Raw genomic sequence first — 24483 nt, forward strand, 5'->3', positions numbered from 1 at the left:
ATCTTAAAAAATATCTGAAGGAAATACAAAGTAACAAGAGAGTGACATAAGGAATTTTATAAAATACAAATAATGATTAGGATTAAAATAATATTCTAATATGTGTTCATATACAAGAAAATATAATTTTTTAGTGAAATTGAATCAAAAATTATTCATAGTTTTTGTGAACACTTTCTTTTTTTCGGAAGGTGAATGTAAACATGTTCAATTTTTGTTGATGAACTGTTTGCATGTAAACTAATTAATTGCTGAACCCCATCATGAGATCTGTTAAAAAGTAAATTCTTCAAACTCATTTTAAGAAGCAGGTCAAGATATAAAATGAAGATAAAGAAATTAATTTAAAATAATTTGTGTCAGTAACCTCTTAAATCTGATGTTATATAAGGTCTTTGCAAATTTTAACAATTTATTATCTAAAAATGGTTTTCATATAAAACTTAAGATTTATTTATTAAAACAGCATTTAATTTATTAATTTAAAGCATAAATAATCATTCATTTTAATAATCAAAACAATTATTTAACATAAATTGAGTAAAAACATATGGCAAAAGGAAAAAAATTAGATTTTTGTATACATATAATTTCAAATAATATTTAGCTTTAGTTTATAATTCTCTGACTAGCACAATTTTGAGATAAAAATTTGTTTAAATTGCCAACATAGGAATAAATCTAGTAGGAACACAAAGTAAAGTTTAATTTGGAAGAAATGGTATTATATGGCAATAAAAAATATTATAAGTTTAGAAATTGTTTAAAATACATATTTAATACTCGTATAACATTAACCCATTTTTATTAATTTCAAATATTATATTGATAACAATCTTTTAAATAAATACAAATGTTATATAAAAATATTAATTTTCCTTAAGTTTTTGCCACCTTAAAGGTTTTCTTCTATAAATAGGCCATGGTGGTACAACTAACTAAATTAACATAGTATAAAATATAACAACCATATTAGATATATTTACTAAAGATGATATCAAAATGCCTATTCCTAATAAATACACTGTGTAAGAAAACATCTGGGTATAATAACCCAGAACAAAGCCCAAAACCTAAAATAAAATTTGTTACCTAAATTTTTATATATTTACCCCAAATATAGATATGATAGATTGGTATATTTTTTCAGCTAGCAATTGTCCTTCGTAATCCTAAAATAAATCTTATAAAATTTTCTAAGAAAAACAAATACCATATGCAATGGAATATTTTTAAAATATTTATACATATTTTAATGTAAAATTACAGCTTTAAAGGTTTTTGCAATTGACAAAGTTTTGACAGGTAGTGAAGTGACATGATGAAAATGAAATGTTATTTTTTCGCATTCATAAAAAAAATGATGTCAAATCTGAATAAGGCTCGACAATAAATTACTAAAAAAAGTATAAATAAGCAGGGATTTTTATAATCAGGAGCATTTTTCATTTTTTATAATTTTCAAAACTGAAATTGTATTTTAATTTTTTTATAAAAGTATTTTTTCCAACCATATTTGTTTTGGATCTCTCTGATATGAATAAATGCTCGAGGAACGTCAGATAAATATGATTTGTCCACTGTCATTATTTGTTTAAAAATGAATTTATAAAGGTATATAGATGTGCAAGATCATTTAAAAAACTTCATTAATGGAGCATTTCCGCAAAAATATTTTATATTTTAACAGAGTCTATTATCAAAACTATATTGTACAAAAGGTTGAAACTTTAAGGAAACAATTATTTATATCTTAAAGTAGTTGTTTTTCCTTAAATGGTTAATAATATAAAATTTTACATATTTATAATAATTTGGGCTTCTACTACTAAATTTTAAATTGGTAATATTTTATTTGTTAGATCCTTTAAAAGCAAATTATGAGATGCATATCAAATACATTCGATAATTGGATATTTATTTCTTACAAATATCTAGGATTTTTTTATTAATAGGATTATTAATTTTGTTAATTTTTGTGATTTCCTATTTCTTCAATTTCTTTAATAAATTCAATAGATATATATATTATCCCGTATGCATATTGGTCCATATTTCAATCAATCTATAGAAAATGGGACTTGGGATTTCTTTAATAAGATTTATAATATACATTCCACTCTTATATGTCCACTCATCAAGCGCGTAGGTAGGAATTTGGTCTGGGGGGGGGGGGGGGTAATAAAAATTTTTAAGAAATATTATTGTTAATTAAAAATACTATGTATAAATTTATTAGGACTAATAACTTTTCTAATACACAATTTTAAATTAATGTGAATTACAAAATTTTTTTATATATAAACCGGTATTTAAAAACTATAAAATAAATGTGAATTATAAAATATAAAATGAATATAACCACGATATGAATCACTTAAATGACCCAAAATTGAAATTTGAATTTGAGCCTTTAAAATATATAAATTATAAAAAATTAAAATGTTGGAAATAAAAATTAATACACAAAAAGTTTCTTAGGTATAATTGTATTTTGTATGTTTTGAGCTAATTTTTCAATTATCTATTCCTGCTTGGCGTTAAATGCTTATGAATATTCAAAAGATCCAAATCATTTAATCTACTTTCAGAAGTTGTATTTTATAGGTATGTTTTTCAGAGACTTGCCGGGTCGGCCACCGAGCCGGACCGTATTTTAATTTTTTTAAATATCTGAAAATTTTTTCAAAAAAAATATCCTGGCCGAGCTGTATATTTTAAAACCAAATATTTGAAATCGCCATTATTAGCTATAAAAATCAAAAATAAATATAATTTATTTTAAAAAATTTGGGCTGGGCCTAAAAAAATTTTTTTTAAAAACGCGGGCCGAAAAAATTTTAACAAAAAAATCTGGGCTGTGCTCTGCAAATGGTACCTCTGCAGGGCTCTGTTATTCTTTTTAAAAAAGAGAATGTTCTCTCATTAGTTTACTAATGGGAAGAGTTGCTAATATATATAACCATTTTGATACATTGGGAATATAATCTAAAATATGTTTGAAATAATGCAAAGCATCCATAGCTTTTTGGGGCTGTATCAACCATAGTTAATCTTTTAATCATAGTTATTCAGCTAATAAGGCATCATAAGATATTTTAACATCTTCATTATAAAAATCTAACAAATATTTAATTTTCTATCATCATCTGAAAAGGTTGAAAAGGCTTTTGTGTAAGTAATATCTACGGATTTGTAATTGCTGCATGATGAATTAAAAACCATTTATTTATTTGAGCTATAAATGTATCTAAGACAGGTAACATTTGTTTTATAATACTCTTCTACTGATCCTATATTAATGTTTTGACAATGAGCTTGCTTTTTGCAAGTCGAGGGGGACAAATATTAAACACGTATACCTCTGCTTTTGACTCAACAATAACATATAAAATATGAAATTCTTCATCAACATTAGCTCTAATTTCCTTGAATTCTAATATAATGCACTCGGCTATTCTCATCTTCTTAATCAAGTCAATGTCATGTTTTTGAAAAGTATTCCATAAATTAGTTGTATAATTAAATAATACGTTCTAATGAGAAAAAAACTTTGGAAAAAGTATTGAATTAAATAATTTTCTTGCTTCTGAGGAAATATTTCTTTCAAGCCATTGTGATATTTCAGTAATAGCATTAATAATCGGCTCTTCTAACTCCATAAAAGCTGTTAATGCTTGATGGCGGAGACTCGATCTCGTTGGACAGGCTTGCAATTTCTTTCTCCCTGTTGAATAAGGAGTATCAGAGATAATTATTATTTGACTAGAAATTTAGATAAATAATACGCCATTAAAATTTGAAAATAATGGGTAAATTACGCCAAGGAAAACTTGAAATCGTAATTAATTGATAAAATAACTTAGTTGATAAATGTGATAAATAAATGTATAAATAAATGTAATTAAATATAGATAGGAATATATATTAACAAATATAAATTAATATTAACAATAATATTTTTGATAAATATTATCCGGCATCTGCATTTTTTGGCTTGGGGGGGGGATTTGTCCCACTGCCCTCCGCCGTTGCTTACGCGCCTGTCACCCATCATTAATAAGAATCAAATTTTTAATCCTTTCATATTCATTGTTTAATAAATTTTTACTGAATAAATTCTAGAGATAATTTTAAATATTGTGTTTAAAGATATTTCAAAAAATTTATATAATTATTAGTTGAATTAAAATTAGAAAAGTAAGTCAGCTTACCCTTTCCTATATCCCTTTATTTTTTTGTGCTACTCCCTTATCTTATTTTAGTTATTATTTAAAAAATTTAAATATTTTAGTCGATAAAATAAATTCATACGATGAACATTGATATAGTTTAACTAATATTATATTATCGAAAATGAAAGTAAATATAAAAATAAAACACAATTATGAGATATGAATCAAGGAACAAATATTTTTTTATGATATAAATCAGGCTTATTTGATCAAAAAAAACATAAAATAAAAATTCGGGAAGCTAAGGGAAATTGGCCCTATATCACATCCCTAGTTATCATTATATTTCTTTATTGTATGATTTATTAAAAATTTCAAAAGGGTAGGAGGCTATTGCATTTGACTTAGAGGGTGCAGAAGTTACTGTGTAGGGCTGGAAAAATTAGAAAATAGTCCTAGTTTCATATGCTAACAACATACATTTAGAGTAACTTTAGTGTATGATAATTAATTTGAATATAACTAAATCTGTCGTGACGTATATTACAATTCACCCTAAATCGAATTTATAATCAGCGTTTGGCACTAGAACAAGAACGCATAATAGAATTTTCAGGAAACTGCCTCTGAGACCATAAACAAAATGGAGGTAGTTCGCATATTACATTGTTTAACATGTTGTTCTGATTCCCTTTTTAGTGGCTTAATTTTATGTTTAAATACCTTCAATTTTTTTTGATTGCTTTATATATAGTTTGGAAGGAACTTTTGGAATCACACTTTTTAAAAAAATTATAGTAACCGGAACCAATTTTTTTAAAAAAATAACCGGAAACAGAACCATTTTTTTAAAAAAAATAACCGGAAGTAGAACTATTTTTTTTAAAAAAAAATACCCAATAATAATTCATGAGAAACAATTCTCGGGAATTGATTTTTTCAAAATTTTAAAATATATTGTTTGAGGATTTTTATTCCATGGATATATTTATAGGGAATTTTTTCTCCTATTTTATTAATTTTTGTAAATTTTAATATCATAAAAAACGGGGATATTTTTTGCAGGGAATGATTTTCCTAGATTCTTAAAATATAATCGGAAGCAGAAAACATTTTCTAAAAAATAACCGGAAACAGAAATAACTTTTTAAAAAATAACCGGAAACAGCACCATTTTTTAAAAAAATAGCCAGAATTAAAAAAAATGACCGGAAGCAGAACCATAAATCTTAATTTATAAATTCTATTTATACAATCAAAATTATTTTCAAATAACTATCAACTAATAAAAAAATAATATTTATAGAGTTAAATAAACCGATTTCAAATAGAAAAGAAATGAGCGAACCTTTGTCACAAAAAGTTCCGCTCCAACCTGCCTTACATAGGCACCGATATCCCATAGCGTTCAAAGGTTTGCACTGCCCGTTTTTGCACATATTAGCGACGCAGGGATCAGCTGATGATAGTGAGGGGAGAAGGCCTTGTTGGTTGTTGTGACTTGGACAGCCAGGAGACATTTTGTACTGATCCGATATTTGCGTCGAAAAATCGAACAGTTTACCGTTTAAGTGAACGTTCTTTAGGCAACCTTGATATATATTCACAAATGTGTTTGTTTGAAATAAAATCATTTCAAAACTTAAATTATTGGTTTGATGTTAATTTACAAATTTAAAATAATTATATAGAAAAAATTATTCGAGTCTAGTTGTTAAACTTCCGTGGCCCATTAATTGTGGACGACTTCAGATTCTGTAACACAAATTTAATAAAATTAAAGGATGGGCCTGGTATTAGACCCGCCATATTCTAAAAGTGAGTTTGCGGGATATTCAATGATTAAAATTCATAAAAAGGTAGGATTAAAGAGGGGGAAAACATAATCACATTTTATATAATATTAGTATTAGTAAATAATTTTTTTTTGGGTCAAATTATACTAATTTAACAATCTTTATTTGAATATTATGCATATTTTACGAAGTCAAAATATAGTAAAATTAAATACAAATCACAAATATATTTATCGGAAAAAAATCTATTTAATTTAAAAGTTTCTTATCTTTGGAGAGAAATAAATTTCGCGAACTCTTAGCGAATCATGTTAAAATTCTGATTTACCATCAGCTTTGAGATAGAAGAACAATTTTTTTTTCCCCACAACTTATTCATTCAAGTAAGAATTCACTCTGAAGCCGCATTTGAATGCTTAATTGAAAATATATAATTACCTATTTTATTTTTTCTAAGTTTATTGCTTTGATTAGATATTAAAAAATTTCATCCATTCCTTTTTTTGATGAGAAAAATTTTGATAAATTCTCAGTTTTGACGAATTTGGAGAGTATACGAATTTCTGCTTCTCTTTGATATTTTACACTTTTAAGTTTAAAGCTATCTACATTTACTTAAAAAAACGGTCGAACTTGATTGAATGGTTCATTGTTAAAATTTTAAGCTATTTTTTTTATCTATTATTATGAAAATCATATCCATCTTCAATATATTGGATAATGGTTTTTTAAATAATTCTGAAGAACATTTTTTTTACTAAGTTGATTGTACCCTAAGATCCGTGGCTGATATTTAGCCCAAAATTTAGCAAGAAAAATAGCAGCTGTTTATAAAATATGAATGAAATTACAAGCTGTTTATTTAATATTAAATTTCATAAATAATCTTAAAGGTTTTTAAATTACTAATCAGCAGAAATTTCTTAATTTTAATAATTTCGCAGGACATTTGGTCGCCTTATTCTATGCGGGACAGAAATTCATTTAAAGGGATAGCGCGAGCAGAACGTATGGCAGGTCTAGCAAGTATAATATCATTATTACGAGTTTTCCTAAATCTATCTATATTTATATATTATTATTAACCAACGAAGGAATTAGAGTCCCATATGTGCCATTGGGTTTTGGCTTCCTGGCTAAGTTTTTCTGGCAGACCTGCTAGATAGAGCATTGGCCATCTATAATTAACGACGTTATTATCGTATGAGTGTTGAACTTCGTTCTGGAACGATTTCGAATTCGGTAGAATATAGTTTATCAATTGATCCAAACTCCTGATGGGGCCGGTATTAGTGACCGTTATAGCGGGACTATCGTCTATTTTCATCGTCAAATTTTGCTCTAATAACTGATCGGATATTGGGTTATGAATGAATTCAAAATGTCATATTAGCCTCATTTTTTATATTATTAAAACTTAGTGATCTTCATCGTGCCTAATTTTCAAGCTCGACCCGGCCCTAACTCGAAATTTTTTGAAAAGGTTTTGCCGGCCTGAAATTTTTTTGAAAAAATTTACCGGCCCGGCCCGAATGCTCAAAATAAACGATATATATTATATGGCGTCTAGTTTTTATAAATAAAATCAAATATTTTTATTTTACATAAAAGATTCGGCATAAAATTGATAAATTTAGATATATTTTAAAAAGTTTCTAAGGCCCGACTCGAACCGGCCCGAATTTCCTTAAAAATATTAGGCCCGACCCAACCTGACCCCGGGGCCTACTTTCGCAGATCTCTAATTAAACTTACAAATGATTAGATGTCCTTTAATTTTAATTATCAATATATTTATTGTAGACATGTATTTTATATATTATATAAAATAATTTTTTTTTTCCTAATAATATAATAATCATTTTAATTTTGATTATAGTAATTTTATTATGTGTATTTCGGGTTATGCTGTTGAATAATGCTTGGGTAAAATATTTATAAGGTGATCAAAGTCTGCCTCATTTGGGTTTAATCTTTTGATGTGGTTCGCAGATTGTAACCCTATATTTTCTAGATAAAACCTTATACTTATTCCTTTAAAAAAAATGGTCTAAGTAATTACACAGCTTAGGTTTCTAATCCCATAATAATAAGAATAATAATTAAATAGAAATATTATATATATATATATATTTATTATTATACCAAGAATTGAACTTGATGAAATAATCCGTCATCTACCTTTTGATAACTGAACATGGTTGAAGGAGCGGGATGATTGCCTAAATCAAAACTCACCCTTATCCTTCCTCTAAACAATTCGATAGCTATATGTGGCTTAACATTAAACGGATTTATATATGTACTGGCCGTAGTGACTAAAAATATATTTTGTTTTAAATTTAAATTTTAAGGTATCGACTAGTTTGATGATCATATAATAAAAGATTGAGTTTATATCCTATATAAATAAGAAATTTGTGGCATGTCTAATAAAAGGTTGAAAAGTCAATCATGATATAAATCGAGATGAAACCTGACACATGATTCTGAAACGTATTATTTTTATGACGATTATTCATCGTCATCGGAGTATTGAGGAAATCGTTGTAGCCCTCTTTATGAATTTTTAGGGTAGGTAAAGTGGGAGCTAAATAAGCAATTATTCCGTTGGAAAGACTGGTGGCAAAACTCAGGGTTAGATTGCTTAGTAAATGATTGGATCTTGCTTGAGATAGGAAAAAATTGAGATTGGGATTATCGTTATCAGTAGTTGAAACTAGATTCACTGATCGTCTTAAATAATCGTTTAAAAAAAATATGATAATAAGCGTTAGAAAGATAATATTGAGAATTTTGGGGTTAAGAAAAGAACTTGATTCATAACTTCCAAACCATCTGTTTGATTTATTTTACTAATTAGCCATCCAACCTAATTTATTAATTATTCTTTTTTATTTAAAAAAAAATCTATATAATCTTCGGGGCAGCACAAATTCAATCATTCTCTTTCTTTCATTTTACATCCAATATCTAATCTTAACTTTTAAAAGATTGATCAAATGGTGACTCTGTGAGAGTTATCATTTTTTTATTATTTTTAAATTTAAAAAAAAGAAAATATCGTTTTAAAAACCTATCTTGTTGTTGATACAAATCATGCGTCAATTCTAAGCTTAAATAACCTCTTCTAGATGTCGCTGATGTCCTTTCTTCCATAAAAGAAACGCTGGTTAAAATATCGCACTTTTTACCACCGTACCCTGGTGAGCAATGACATTCATATTCTGGGTTAGAAGCGTTTGGCTTTTTAAAAATTAATTTAGCAAATATTTAACAATAAATTTCAATTCATTTAAATACAAACTTATTCTAGGCATTTTTTTTTAACAATTAATGGGTAACATAAATCTAATATTAGATAACAAAATAAAATATTAATACATATAATATTGACAATGTTTTATTTAAAGAAATTTTAGAATGCATCGATTAAGTCAGTAACTAATAATTATAAGCTGTAATTTAAATTAAATATCAATTTAAAAGAGTAGCCACAAAAGTATTAACAGTTATTAATTACAATAAAGATCTCTTCAAAGTTGATAATTTCTAAAATCATTTAAAATTCATCAAAAACTTTTCCGTGAATTCAAATGTTATCGATTACTATTGAATGTTCATTTGATTAATTAGCAAATATTATATACTGATGTGGTTTATATGTTTTAATAGTTGAAAATTGTAAAACATTTTACAAAATATTTTATCAATAATTTTTTTAAGGAGACATCTTTTTTTTTTGTCCAATGACAGCTGAACGCGTTTTGAGATAAATAAAAATGATATAATACTATTATTTAAATTTAAAAAAATATATATTATATATAATTATACTTGAAAGCAAATTCCATTTTCGCAATCGTGCTGCAAGCAGGGACTAGATCTGGGCCAGGTTATGATAGAGTTCATATTTTCGTTTTCGGCGCTTATTTCGCAATATTTGCCAGTCATGCTTGCGGGGCACCTACACTGGAACGAATCTATCAAGTCGACACAGGTAGACCCCATTTGGCAAATGTGGTGATGACAATCGTCTATATTGTGAGAACAGTTAATCCCATCGTAACCCTTGGGACATACACATCTAAATTTTGTGTTTATAACTTAGTTTTTTTTTTCTAGCGGGACAATTCTCCATAAGTATAATTTAAATTATATATAAATGTTAGTGTCAATGTATTTTTTTCCGACAATTTGTTATTTAGCGCGTTTCTTTTAAATTTTAAAAATCGCATTATACCGGAAATATATTCTGTCATGATTGAAATACGACCCATCTTACGAATTGTTAGAACAATTTTGCTGTTAACCTCTGAGTCATTTATAAATTATACGAAATATATATATAATATATTAAGTTTTAAAGGTTCCTGGAAAAGTTGTCTGAAATTCATAGGGTAGATTATTCCAAACATGGCGGCATACATTTCCGGTAAAATTGAATTTTTAAAATTTTTAAAAAACGCGCTCATAGTTTTTTTTTTCATTTGTAAGGCTGTGTCCAAAGCAATGACATGTTATAATACCTAGACTGACGACGCATTCATAATGATGTGTTTCAAAGCGTAGTCGAATGCAAATCAGCTGGAACCGCCATTTTGGTAACCCATATGGTAATTATTCCCATGTTAAAAAACTACTATTAAATTGATAACTTGCTTCCTTATCATCTCGATGATGTGGCAATTCTTTAAAAAAAAAGTTTGCGTCAGGCTTAGGAATAAATTGACCTTTAGTTTAAAATTTTTAATAATGATATGGGTAATCAAAATGGCGTCCCCAGCTGTTTTTCATTGATGTACACTTTTAATGAATGAATCGTCAGTCTAAGTATTAAGATATGTCATTTGGTCCAAAGGAATTTTATAAAAATTCGAAGAGTTTTAAAACTTTGGCAAATCTTAAATATTACGAAAAATGGTAAGTTAAATTTTTTTGAAATTTATAAAATTTTTCTAGAATTATTATTTAGGACATGATTATATTTTTATATTTAAAATAGCTTATTTATTTTATTTTTATTTAAAGTTTCGAAAATTTGTGAATTTAAATCTTTTGATATTTTTTTTTATTATATTCTTGGTTTAAAATTTAATCCATCACTATGTTATGTATAATGGTTTTATTATCTCTTAAATTCTTGCATTTAATGTTTCAGGCAAGAAAAAAATGAATATACCTATACAAATATTCCGTGTTGACGCAAGTGGACCCATTGAAGCAAGGGTTAACATCTTGGCAATAGTTTATTTTTTCTTCGCAAAATTTCCCTAAAATTAAGGTGTGCCAAAACGAAAATAAAATATATTCCGATTAAGATAATGTCATTTAAAGTCCTATAAATTGCTGAACGAAAAGAAGCAAACAACATGTGTAATGTGAGTGTGTGTGTGCATAATGGAGAACAATTTGATAGATAAGGAAAGAGATATTTAAAATATGCGGGATTGATGATAATATCAAATATATGATCCAGATGAAATAATCAAGAAAATTAGGATGCTTAAAGAGGACCATTAAGACTGGGACAGGCGGCATTCGTGAGTAAAGCGATTATAGAGCGATATCGCGTAAAGATAATTTAATTTATTTCAAAAAACTTACCAGTGTAACCGGGAGAGCATCTACATGTGTAAGAATTCAATCCATCTACACATGTGCCATTATTGTAGCATCTACTTCCACTATTTTCCGTTTCCAAAATCATGGCACAATTGTCTACATTGTTTTCGCACCTTAAACCGTCATAACCTTGGGGGCAGAGACAACTTTGATTATTTTTTTTAAAAAAATATAAATGAATCTATTTTTTAATATGGTTCTTGGGAAAACTTTAAACTATTTTACACGTATTCTTAAAAATATTTATCCAACATATCATTTTTTTTAGGAACCATTTATTTAAATAATTCTACGAATAAGTTCAGAAGATCATCTATAATGAGCCATTTAATTCCCTGTGGTTAGCATCAGATATCTTCTTAAAATAAAATTTCGAAACTAACCCCATGAGACGTGAGCTTATTGTTTTAGGGCTAAAAATTGGGTTTGGCCCGAAATAAAGTTTTGTTATCGATACTTATTTAGTTTTAACTAATATGCATCATCACCACGATATTCAAATAGTCATTTAGCAAAAAAAAATGATCACAAAACCAACCTAAATCTCCCGTGTTGAATAACTTTGCAAAGTCCGCCGTTCTCGCACGGGTTACCGTAACAGGCGTCTATGATGTACTGGCATTTATCCCCATGGAAACCTGGACCACATTGACATTTAAAAGCGTCTTTTTGCGTGGCCGAACCCTTGAGGTGTATGCAAGTAGCTCCGTTTAAGCACGGAAAGGTGTAACAAATATCGCACTTGGAAAGGATTTCCGCGTTAGGCTGGTCTAATCAAGAAAAAAAAACAAAAATATTTTTATTACTTTAACTTATTTCCAAAATATTTCTCAGCTAATTAATAAACAGTGTTTTGCCAGAGTTGTTAAAAGATACTTTATAAATGGATCTAGATACAGATACTTTAATCAAAAATCTATCTAGATACAGATACACATTTTTATATCTAGATACTTTAACAACTCCGGTGTTTGCCAAACTCTCGTTAAACTCTAAAATTAGCGATCGATCTCAATGAAATTCGAAACAATTTAATAAAAAAAAAAACGTCTTTTTTAATAGCCGCATTTAAAAACGAGTGTGCTTTTGATTTTTTTTGCTTTTTCAAAACTAACTTTGGCACACGAAGGCCGAGGTAGGACTAGTCAGTAATAGTTTGTCCTTCATCGGATGAGGTTCCCAGCACCTGGCTATTCCGGGTTCAATATAGGATTTACGTACCCATTCGGATAACCACGCCATTTTACAGTCGCAATACAATTCGTTTTGTCCCAAGGCTCTAAATTTTGAATAATAACGGGAATATTCAAGGAAATGAGATAAATTTAATTCACCCAAAAAAAATGCAGAAGGTTGGATCCAAAGCAAAATTTGAGCATTCAACAATATTAGATTATAATGAATTTCTATTTTCTAGCCGGCCATGAATAATTTTTTCTATTCTATTATTGGGAGTTCTGAACAAACTAATTTATAGTTCATATACAATAAGAAGGAAAAAAGTTAACAAGATATAAGCAAAAAATTAATGATTTTTTTGTTTTTATCTTTTTCTTTTACATGTGGGATAAAATTTTCATATCTTGAAAGCTTTGCTCGGGTAAGAAAGATATTCGATTGCCGTGCAGGGACAAGAGTCTTAACTGGCTCAGTCCATGGAAACCTTTAGCATCGACACATTGGATTTTGTTGTAGCTGAGTATTCTTTTTTTTGGTGCAAAAAAAATAAATAAAATTTATTTATTATTGCTGATATATATTTTGCAAAATATTTTTTTTTAAATGGCAAATCAAAATGTCGGATTATTCCAAAGGGGCAAAAATTGATTCATTTTTTTTTTGTAAAATGCTAGAATATTCTTTATTTCCTTTCTTCCTTCCCTTCCCTTCCTTCTGAAAAGATCTATGACATATAACAATACCTAGAGTGACGATGCCAATCATAATAATGCATTAGAAGGCGTAGTTGAATGCAAATCAGCTGGATCCGCCATTTTGGTAACCCATATAGTAATTATTCTCATGTTAAAAAACTACTATTAAATCGATAACTTGTTTCCTCATCATCTCCATGATCAGGCAATTCTTTAATATAAGTCGCGTCAGACATAGGAATAAATTGACCTCTCGTTTAAATTTTTTTAATAATGATTCGGGTAATTAAAATGGCGTCCCCAGCTGTCTTCCAGGTGTTATTATTATATGTCGTTGGAAAAGATTTATTTTCAATATTTTTGTTTAAATAGAAAAAAATTGCATATATCCTATATAAAAAAAAAATTAATATATGTATATCCATTTACTTACAAGGTGGATAATAGAGAATTATTGGAGAACATATGGTCCGGAATGTGAGTTATTTGATTATTGCTCAGATCTCTAAACATTTGTTATTAACGAAATTAACAAAATATTGTTAGTTTAGAATATTATATACAAAGATCCACGATTTTTCAATAAGCACAATCTTTAATATAAATAAAATCAGAGTTATGTCACTCACTTTTGTGACATTACAATAGGCTGGCTGGTAACTAGTGCGCTGCGCATTATATAATTTTTATTAGCCGAGAAAAATCTTCGTATCCCTGTATTCACAGCTAGCGCCCAAAATAGGCTGTGAATTATATAAAATATCCTATATTTTTGTTTACCTCGATGCGACACGTTAACTGTGAATGCGGGATAAGATACGCAAAAAAAATATTATGTATAATTAGCAGAGTTGTTAAAAGATACTTTTTAAATGGATCTAGATACAGATACAACGTCTAAAATAATATCTAGATACAGATTATTTAATCAAAAATCTATCTAGATACAGCAGATCTAGATACTTGTATCTAGATTCTTTAACAACTCTAATAATTAGTAGCCTTATTGCCAAAGCGCGGGAAAAAATTTTTACTATCATTATGTATAAAATTGAATAATAATAGTAAATGCGTTATAATTTATCGTATTACATTCTTTCCAATTTAGGCAAATTAGCCAAAACGTGACTAGGTATGGAAGTTATGAAATTATTATCCAGATACAATTCTGTAGTGTCGAAAGGAATCCCTCTCGGGAATATGTTCAGCTTTGAGTGGCTACACTGAACTATCGTTCCCGAACAGGTGCATTTGTTGGGACAAATTTGTCCGGATTCGCAATTGTGCTCGTGGATATAGTCGGAATTCTCATCCATTTCACCTTTTATCGATAAATTATTATTTTATTTTTTTGATATTTTTTTATTAGTATTCGATTTAAAACGATTGACGACTTTTGTAGTTAAAATTTTTTTTAATATTATTACGGTATGTGGTAATATTAGGATTAGGATAATAAATTTTATTGAATAAAATCTATAGTAACATTTAAAATCGTTGGTTTCGAGTTCTTGGATAGGAAGATCCCTGAAATTTTGCGGTGTGTAACATCTGGGATTACCCGTCACTATGTACTGATTTTTTAGCCACTCCTTCATCCATTTAAGATGACAATCACATTCGAACGGATTAGCCAGTAAATTCCTAATTATATTTTAATAATTTATACAAATAATCTAAAATTGGTGTCTTTGTAATTAAATGCTCTATTTAAGGACAATTATTGCGATTGTTTTTTTAAAGTATTATTATTATTATATATATCTATTATACGCAATAATAATATGTTATACAAATACGTAATTCGATATAAAAAGGTTTACAGTGTAGATAAATGCTTCAAACCGTTGAACGCCCCGGGCATTATAGAACGAATTTGATTGTCGTAGAATGATCTAAAAACAATATTTTAAACAAAATTATTGGAAATTTATGATGATATACAAATCTTTTATATTATCAAGTTAGTTTTTTTATATTTTGTTTGTTTAATGAAAATATACAATAATCTCAGATTGGGCAATTCGTCGAAGGTATCATTGGTTATGCATGTCAATCTATTCGTCCTAAGGGTTCTTTATATATATATATATATATATGATATTTTATAAGTTAGGATGTAATATATATAAGTATAAAATATAATTATGTTGTACTTATATCTAGTGTTGTTAAAGGGCTCGTTTCGAGCCGATTTTTCAAAACGGCTAACTCAATATTTTAGCCAGGAAAAATATTGCCTAAGTCTTGAAATTTTGATAATATATGTCTAAACCTTTGTTCCTTCTATAAGCAAAATCTTCAGGCTTGCATTTTTCTGGATGAAATATTGAGTTAGCCGTTTTTAAAAAATCGTCTCAAAACTTGACGACACTACTTATCTCTTTCATTATTTTATTTTTTTTTTAAACTATATATAATGTATAATATATATTTCACAGTAATTAAATAAGTAAATATTATTTAAAAAAATGATATATAGAATTCATATAATATGATAAAAGCATAATTTACAGCGTTCTAAGGTTAATTAAGCCGGTAAACATTTTAGGCGTTAAACGGGTCAATTTGTTTTCCGTTAATAAGCTTTGTAAAAAAATTAACATTTAAATAAATAAATCAAATAATAAATCAAAATTATTTTATTTCATTTTTTTAATTTTATAGTATAAAAATAAATAGCAAACAGTATATCGAGCGCCTAAATTTACTTTTGAGCACGTATTATAGAATAATTCTTTAGAAACTTTTTAATATGAAATGATAAGAGCATAAAATGCTGCTTGGTATATGTTAAGTTACTTTAATTAAATAAGAAAAAATATTGCTTGATTTAAAGATTTCAGGCAAATGTATAAGTCAATCTTTGTTATTTTTGTTACAAATTTGCCAAAGTTATTTAATACAGCTAAAGAAAAAAAATATATATATAAATATTATTGTTATTACAGATTAGTGACTTTCTTGCAATTAGCGAAAGCATTGTCGTGAATATTCTCTATCAAATTGTTCCTTAGATCGCTTTAAGGTCGTATATATAAATATTTGAAAAAAAAAATATATATATTAATATATCGGGTTAGTAATAAAATAGCTAACGTTTCCTTCCTTTTTTTTAAAAAAAAATAATTCTATTTTCTGAGTTTAAGAAGTATTAAATATTCTTTAATCTCTCTCTGTTAGTACGAATTCTCAGCGAAGCATGGAAAATAGGGCGGCATTTTTGTGTGCCGCCAGTTCACGCTATCTATGTATGAGTGGTAAAGGAACTTGAGAAATCCGGGCTTTACAACACCAATTATAGATTATTATTTTTTTAATATTGCGATTTACATCTTTTCCAGGTTAACGAGCGTTTTAAATGCATCCGTAGGTATTTCCGTTATCAGGTTATTGCTCAAATTTCTTTAAAAATATTGTGTTTATATTATTACCAAATTAAATAAAAATTAAATTTGATACTAAAAAAACTGGACCATTACATAGTAAACTACCTTACCTTAATAAAGTAGGGCATCTTATATTTTGATTTTCCTTGTTTCTTTCTTTCTTTCTTTCTTTCTTTCTTTCTTTCTTTCTTTCTTTCTTTCTTTCTTTCTTTCTTTCTTTCTTTCTTTCTTTCTTTCTTTCTTTCTTTTCCTTCTAGTATTTAAAAACTTGTTACATTTCGGTCGTGAAAATGGGAATATTCGAAGGGATATCTTTTAGATTCCGTCCTCCGCACTCGACCGAATGGCCTTCGCAATTACACATTGATGGGCATTCCAAATCGATCATGCACTCACCTGCCAATTTCGTTCTCAATTCTTCCGACCCTTAATATTTAAAATAAAAGTTTTATAAATTTTTTATTTTACATATTTGATTCGCAACTCTATGAAGTGAACATAAGTAAATCTTCCTTTTTTTTTGCCTCCAAAAGGATTAAGTCGTGGGAAAGAAAAATGTAACAATAACCTTTGCATTTGAATTTGTTGATATTCATATCCGCCAATCTTTTCTTTTCAACCCTTGTTGGACTATCGCAGGTAGCACCACTCGTCTCTATAGCCTTTTTATTCTTTAACATATCTCCCAACCATCGCATGTTGCAATCACAGATAAAAGGATTTTTTCCTAAATGCCTTTTTTTTAAAAAAAATAATTTAAATTCAATTTTACCTTTATATGGGTTTTGTACAAAATAAAATATATCATTTTAAACAAGAAATGTAGGTTTCTGCCACTAGGTATTAATTCAGAATAAAATTTCCAGCAAAAATGTTAACCTAAAATATTCTAGGTAAATTAGGGCAGGAGGCTAAAAAAATAAATAGTAAAATTGATCCTTTAAAATCGTTTAATTTTCGGCGGCCAGGGGACCCCTGATAGTTTCTCTTTTTTTTTAACACGGCCCTGCTAAATACGGCCATATCAGCTAGTGTTGTTAGACGGCTCGTTTTGAGCCGTTTTTTTAAAAACGGCTAACTCAATATTTCATCCAGAATAATATTACGCAACCCTGAATATTCTTGTTTGTAGAAGGAAACCAAGGTTTGGAACATCTTATTAGCAAAATCTATGGGGGTTGGGAAATATTTTTCTGGGCTAAAATATTGAGTTAGCCCTTTTTTAAAAATCGGCTCTCAGTAACATTTAAAGGGCACATTAGATAAACGATGAGCAAAAGTAAATATATAATAATTTTTATGAATAAAATGTTTTGATAAAAATGTGTTACAAGGTTTGAATTTTGGTCAATGAAGCGAAGGTACCATTAGCTATAGATTGGATCTTATTGTCGTACAAAGACCTGAGAAAGTTCATATTTTATATTTGAAAAAAAAAATTAAATTATATTTTCGATAAAAAAGATATTCGAAACTTACAATAAATTTAGGTTAGTTAGATCCTTGAATAATTCCGTTTGAATACACCTAATTCTGTTACCATTCAATAACCTTTAAAAAAAAATGAAATGTACAGAAAACAGATTAATATATATTTTTCTGATAAGTTATTAATGAATATTGATTATTGTTATGGTACTAAACACTATGTCCGTAAATAGTTTTCATACTAAAATGATACTTTATAATTGGTTGAATTTAAAAGAATCTACATACAAGATCAGTGTCTGATGCAGGCTAGTTAGGGTGAGTATAGATTAGATATGATTTTTAGAAAAAAGGGTTTATTTTAAAAGTATAACCCCCTAAATTTTCACAATTATTTCAAATTCGTTTTATTTAAAGGAGATATAATATTTCTCATCTGGATTGATATCTATAAAACGCAATATAAGGTAGGGTTAACTGTAAACTATAATTACAAAAAATAATGTGCAGCCCATACCTGACTATTTTAGGGCGCATGAATTTTGTCCAATTTATACAGTTGCTCAATTTATCAAGACTTTTTTTTTTAAACTTTATTGGATTTTGCCGGAAATAGATTCTATCATGTTAGGAATAACCTCTCTTATGAATCGTAGACAATTTTGCTGCTAAACTATTGAGTCATAAAGTAAAATTTTGTCATGGTATACATGAGCTTTCACAAAGTAAGAACGAATAAAATTATAAAATCGCGAAAGAAGCCCTGATAGCAGTCTCAATTACTCGGAAAAAATACAATTTTTTATATAATATATTATAAATAATAATCGAAATTGTTTACAATAATTGAAGCGAAGTTAGATCTTCGAATATTTTGGAAGGCAGGAGTTCTAAATGATTGCTGTACATTATCCTAAACAATTAGAAAGAAAGTTTAAGCAAAAAAAACATATATTTTGAATTTATTTTAAAAAATAAAATTTACAATGAATTCAACGTCTTCATGCCCTCGAAAACTTTGGCTGGCAAAGTGCTGATGGAGTTATGGCTCAAATCTCTAAGAAATATACGATTTTTCAAAATATACACATATAATTTATAATACAAAAATCATAATTATATTATAACTTAGTCCTCTAACGAAAGCGAGTTATCCTTATGATTTTGATTCAGTTATTTTCTTTTTTTAAAAAAATTATACGTTAGAAAATATGAAAGAATATTGATAATATTTATTTTAATCATACATTTTAAGTAGGAATTTAAGTCCAGCGAAGGCCTGATCTGGAACCTCCATGATATTGTTGTTGTTTAAACGTCTTAAAATAAATAAATATAAATAAATAATATGTAAACAAAATAAGGATATTTAAAATTTATTAAAAGCGATTAATTTTTGAGTTTTAATTACATACATTTCTTTGGTACTAGGCGGAAAGTAAGGCGGGAATTCTTCCAACCGTTTGTTGGAACAATCAACCGTGCCCTTTGAACACGTGCAAGGGTGAGGACACATGGGTTCAAAGTTGAGAGGGCAATTGTCTTCTTCTCCTAAATCTTGATCTCTCTTAATTATGTGCCGACGGAATATGTTGGAATTGAAGTTCAGCCCGTTTACATTCTCAGCTTTTCGTGCAATGGAAAATAAATACAAATAATCACAAGACTTACAAAATTGAGCCCTGTATTTATAACTTTTTTTTAATGGAAATTACCATGCAAACATTCCTATATAATTAATAAAAAAAAATCAATAAAATATAATTAAACAAATATAAATTATACATCATATTTAAATCCCTCGAGGATGTGAAAAATATAAAATAAGACAACCATATAAATTTTAATCTAAGTTAACCAAAAAAAACAAAAGTGAATATTTAAAAAGAAATATTAACCTCCGCAATCCAAATCCATATCCGATAATTCGGCCACCTCTTTCTTGTAGTTACGTTTCGCATTAGTGAAACATCTCGTAAACAAGGCCAGGGCTGGATGGACCCGTAACCATTGGGTTAACCAGGCCACGTTGCAATCGCAATGCAAAGGATTATTCATCAATCGTCTTTTTTAATTTTTTTATTTATTTGTAGATAAATAGAGGAGAGTGTCGCTAAATGACTCGGTTTAAGCCGATTTTTAAAAATGGGCTGATTCAATATTCTAGCCAGAAAAACGTCGCGTTAGCCTCCAGATTTCGCTAGTAGATGTCCAAATCTTTGTGGCATCCATGAGAAAAATCTTCAGTTGAGTAAAAAAATAGAGCTAGCCATCTTTAAAAAATCGATTCAAAACGAACAGTTTAACAACAATATTAAACAGAAGGTAAAATTAAATATTAGTTCATAGTTTATAAAGGCGTTTTTAACAAATTTTATTTTTTAAAGCGAGTAATGGATCGGGAAAATTTATACAAATTAAAATTTCTTAGATAAAAAAAAATTATATGTATACTTATAATATTTGATTGACTTACAGAACCCTGAGTTTAGGCATTCCGTCAAAAATTTTATAAGGAATCGTTGAGAGGTTATTGTCATTTAACGTTCTGTGACAGTATAAATATAAATAAAAATGTATAAAAAGTCTCGTTTTTTTATTATTCCAGCAAATTCTGAAATTAAAAGATCCTTATTTAATTTACTTAATAATTGCATTAATATACTCACTATAGAACTTTCTATAGTTTTTTTTATTTATTTTTCTTTCTTTCTTTATTTAACTTTATTTATTTCTTCACTATTTCTTTTCCGTCTTCTCTTTCTTTATTTCTTTCTTACAAATAATTTAGAATGAGTTTCTTAATTTTAAGAAGAAGAAGAAGAAGAAGAAAAAAAAAGTAAAACGTTTAAAAAAAAAATAAAATAAAATCGATTTTCTCACAAAATTTCCATGTGCAAGAGATCTTTGATTCCACTGGTGTCCGAGATGCATGAAATCTGATTATTATCTAATTGTCTTATTACGGATAATTTTTTTAAAAAAAAAAACAATTTGGTCATTTTAAAGTCGTTTAAAATTTATACTCGACAAACTTATCTTTTCTTAAAATAGTATAAATAGCAGAGTTGTTAAAAGATACTTTTTAAATGGATCTAGATACAGATGCATCGTCTAAAATAATATCTAGATACAGATGTTTTCATCAAAAATCTATCCAGATACAGATACCACATTTTTATATCTAGGTATCTAGATCTTTTAACAACTCTGATAAATAGTATTCAATATAATTAGGGAAGACGGCTAAAATCGGTTAATTTACCAATCTATAGACGCGTGCCGAAGAAAATCTGGAAAACTGAAAACTATGGTGAGAGTTTTAGGATAAAATTTAAAAAATTAGCATCTTTAGGGCTAAAAAACTAAAATGACTTAAGAACAATTATACCCAACTAATTTGAATACTCAAATATTAATACAATTAGTATCGTGTTTTAATTTAAAATTTGATGGAATAAAATGATAATTTTTAAAATATATTAGAAAATAAAATATAATCTATATTTTAAAAAGTTTAAAATGATTATATTACATGATTAAATATTATATAATATAGCAAGCTCTTACAAGTTTTTTAGTAGTGGGTTACCATAGAATGTTTGTCTTGAGATGACGATTATAAAATTGTTACTTAAATCCCTTAAAAAAAATAAAAATTATCGTTTAAAAAAATTTAAATATAAATATCATTATAGAGAATGGCCATTCTTATGATCAATCTAGCTTAATATTTTGGCCAGTGAAATATCGCCTAAGCCTTAAGATTTATCCAATAGATGGCAATTAGTCGGTTTAAATCGAACCATTTAAACAACACTAGATCAATTTATGTAGGAATAAACTTAGCAGCAACCAGGGATCCAAACCGAACCTGAACCGAACCGTTAAACCGCTAAAACCGGTATTTTTTATCGAACCTGAACCGAACCTAAACCGCTAAAAAATTTCTAGCTGAACCTGAACCGAACCGCTAAAATGCCTCTGAACTGGTTCAAGCCTCATGATTTTATTCTTATAAAATAATATGTAAGTTATTATTAGTATATTGAAAAAATTTCAATCATATTCGAATTATTTTAAAGATTAGCATCAATCACATTTGATTGTGTCGGTCATAATTTTTATAAACTTTAGTATATTGTCATTTTACAACATTTTTTAAATATTTTAAGCTTATAAATTATAATGTTTAGAGAAAAATTAAATCCAAAATATTATTATATATGACAAATCAAATCTGATATCATATTGGCAGTGTCGGCTACCTAAGTTAGTGTGGAAAGATGTTTTTCAACAATTAAATTTATATTATCTCCTTATAGATGTAATTTGAGTGAGACGAATTTTAAAAATATATTAATTGTGCGGCTTAATAAAAATTTTTTTATGTAATTGTTCATATTAAAATTAATCATTGATATTTATTTGTTATATATATTTATAAATTAAATGTTATTTTATAATGTGCAATTAATAAAAATGAAGGTTTTTTGTGTGTTTTTTTATTTTAATTATGTAATAAAAAATTTTTTTTCCCTATACACAAGTCGAATGTAGGTTTGAATACAAAAACGTTCAAACAGGTTTTTAGAGGTTCAAACCGAAGCGATGTTTAGATTTTTTAAGAACCGAACCTAAACATTAAACCGTTATTTTTATCCGAACCTGAACCCGAACCGAACCCTTATCCGTTTCAGTTTGGATTCCTGGCAGCAACTCTAGTATTAACATGTTTTATCTATACTTAACAGTTAACAGTCACAATGCATTATAGTAAAAATTTTTAGACTGAAGTTACCCAGTTCTCAATTCTTTATTTTTATCCTTTAACACGGGGACTTCCTAAAAATAAGTTAAAATTTATTAAGGTAAAATCTTAGCTTTTGAAGGTGACCGCTATAAAAATCTGAGATGAATTTTTTTTTTTATTATCCTTTAAAATGCAATTAATATATGGCTAAAACTAAATAGTTTTTTTTAATAATTTTTATATATTACGGTATATTATATTATAACACACCCTTTTAACAAATTATCAAAGAGCCACTTTGATAATTTTGTTAAAGTAAATATTTATATATACTTTTATAATTAAGTTTTGATACATCATTTTTATATAATATATATATATAACAATATAAATTCAATTACACCTGTATTTACATTAATTTTTTGTAATTTTTATAATTTTTATTTTTTAAATTTTGATAAAAATATTTATATAATTATTTCTTTCTTTTTTATAATAAAAAAAATGTTACAAAATTATATTTTAAAATTAAAGTGAGTGTAAAATTAAATGTTTGTTTATCTTTGAAAAAATATATAATTTTTATCATTAATTTTTTTTTTATATATCAGTCAATTATAAAAGTTTATAGAGTTACCTTGTCTTGTCTAGTCAAAAGAGAATACTTTTTTTTTATATATGACAAATTTTTCTTTATAATTTGTGATAATAATAAAAAAAAATTGTTCATGGAGTAAGACAACATTTTAGAGGCTCAAATTAAGGTAGTCTAAGAATTGTCTGAAATTTAGAGGGTAAATGTATTTTACACATGTGTTGGAGTACACTTCCGACAAAATTAGATTTCTCGGATATTTTCTTTTTAAAAAGAAACGTTGTTGAGCGCCGTATTTTAGACCATCTCATTTTAGTCCCAAAATGTTATACCAGTTTGTGTAAAATACCTAATCCTACAGTTAGATCAAAACTACAACCGATGTATCTGAACTACTAATCAGGAAAAAATAAATGTACAGCTTGATTATGCACATTGGCGGTAACGTAATCTATTTTTTTTTCGATATTATCCCCATTTCCCCTTTTAGACTTGAAATATGATCAATTTGAAGATAAGAATGACAAAGCCAACGAGAAAATAGGTTTAAAAAAGAGTTCTATCTTTCATGCCAAAGGAATTTGTCTATAGGCGCTTTCACTATCGCTAATCTATCCAAAAGAAAATCCCATCAATTTTAATGGCCTATATATATAAGAATCTCGTCTTAAACATCTGAACTCATTGACATATAATAATACCTAGACTGACGATGCATTCGTTAAAAGTGTAGATCAATGGAAAACAGCTGGGGACGTCATTTTTCGTATCATTATTAAAAAAAATTTAAACGAGAGGCCAATTTATTCCTATGTCTGGCGCAAACTTAATCAAAAGAATTGCCTGAT

The 24483-nt window shown here is 27.5% G+C and overlaps 1 protein-coding gene across 2 annotated transcripts in view; it reads right to left on the reverse strand.

Annotated features, from left to right (window-relative positions):
- Nucleotides 1–24483, reverse strand: part of LOC135927371 (slit homolog 2 protein-like) — a 43521-nt gene that overhangs the window by 2982 nt on the left and 16056 nt on the right. Inside the window, exons 5-35 of one of the 2 annotated variants that reach the window (XM_065463339.1) lie at nt 21858–21929; nt 21171–21245; nt 20764–20835; nt 20186–20352; nt 19703–19913; nt 19535–19606; nt 19273–19344; nt 19129–19200; nt 18339–18410; nt 18191–18262; nt 17428–17594; nt 17135–17285; nt 16804–16875; nt 16420–16491; nt 15985–16056; nt 15474–15545; nt 15294–15365; nt 14957–15114; nt 14563–14791; nt 13904–13975; nt 13157–13300; nt 12712–12875; nt 12135–12366; nt 11579–11742; nt 11154–11244; nt 9809–10058; nt 9048–9217; nt 8448–8707; nt 8117–8289; nt 7058–7319; nt 5524–5766 (exon numbers count right to left, since the gene is read on the reverse strand). In XM_065463339.1, coding sequence (XP_065319411.1) covers nt 5524–5766; nt 7058–7319; nt 8117–8289; nt 8448–8707; nt 9048–9217; nt 9809–10058; nt 11154–11244; nt 11579–11742; nt 12135–12366; nt 12712–12875; nt 13157–13300; nt 13904–13975; nt 14563–14791; nt 14957–15114; nt 15294–15365; nt 15474–15545; nt 15985–16056; nt 16420–16491; nt 16804–16875; nt 17135–17285; nt 17428–17594; nt 18191–18262; nt 18339–18410; nt 19129–19200; nt 19273–19344; nt 19535–19606; nt 19703–19913; nt 20186–20352; nt 20764–20835; nt 21171–21245; nt 21858–21929 — 4247 coding nt within the window. Of the gene's footprint in view, nt 1–5523; nt 5767–7057; nt 7320–8116; nt 8290–8447; nt 8708–9047; nt 9218–9808; nt 10059–11153; nt 11245–11578; nt 11743–12134; nt 12367–12711; nt 12876–13156; nt 13301–13903; nt 13976–14562; nt 14792–14956; nt 15115–15293; nt 15366–15473; nt 15546–15984; nt 16057–16419; nt 16492–16803; nt 16876–17134; nt 17286–17427; nt 17595–18190; nt 18263–18338; nt 18411–19128; nt 19201–19272; nt 19345–19534; nt 19607–19702; nt 19914–20185; nt 20353–20763; nt 20836–21170; nt 21246–21857; nt 21930–24483 lie in introns of those variants that run through there. The other variant, XM_065463340.1, reaches the window with a different exon arrangement.

This window comes from Gordionus sp. m RMFG-2023, chromosome 3 (assembly GCF_954871325.1).
Source record: "Gordionus sp. m RMFG-2023 chromosome 3, tfGorSpeb1-WG-v2, whole genome shotgun sequence".
NCBI lineage: Eukaryota > Metazoa > Nematomorpha > Gordioida > Chordodea > Parachordodidae > Gordionus > Gordionus sp. m RMFG-2023.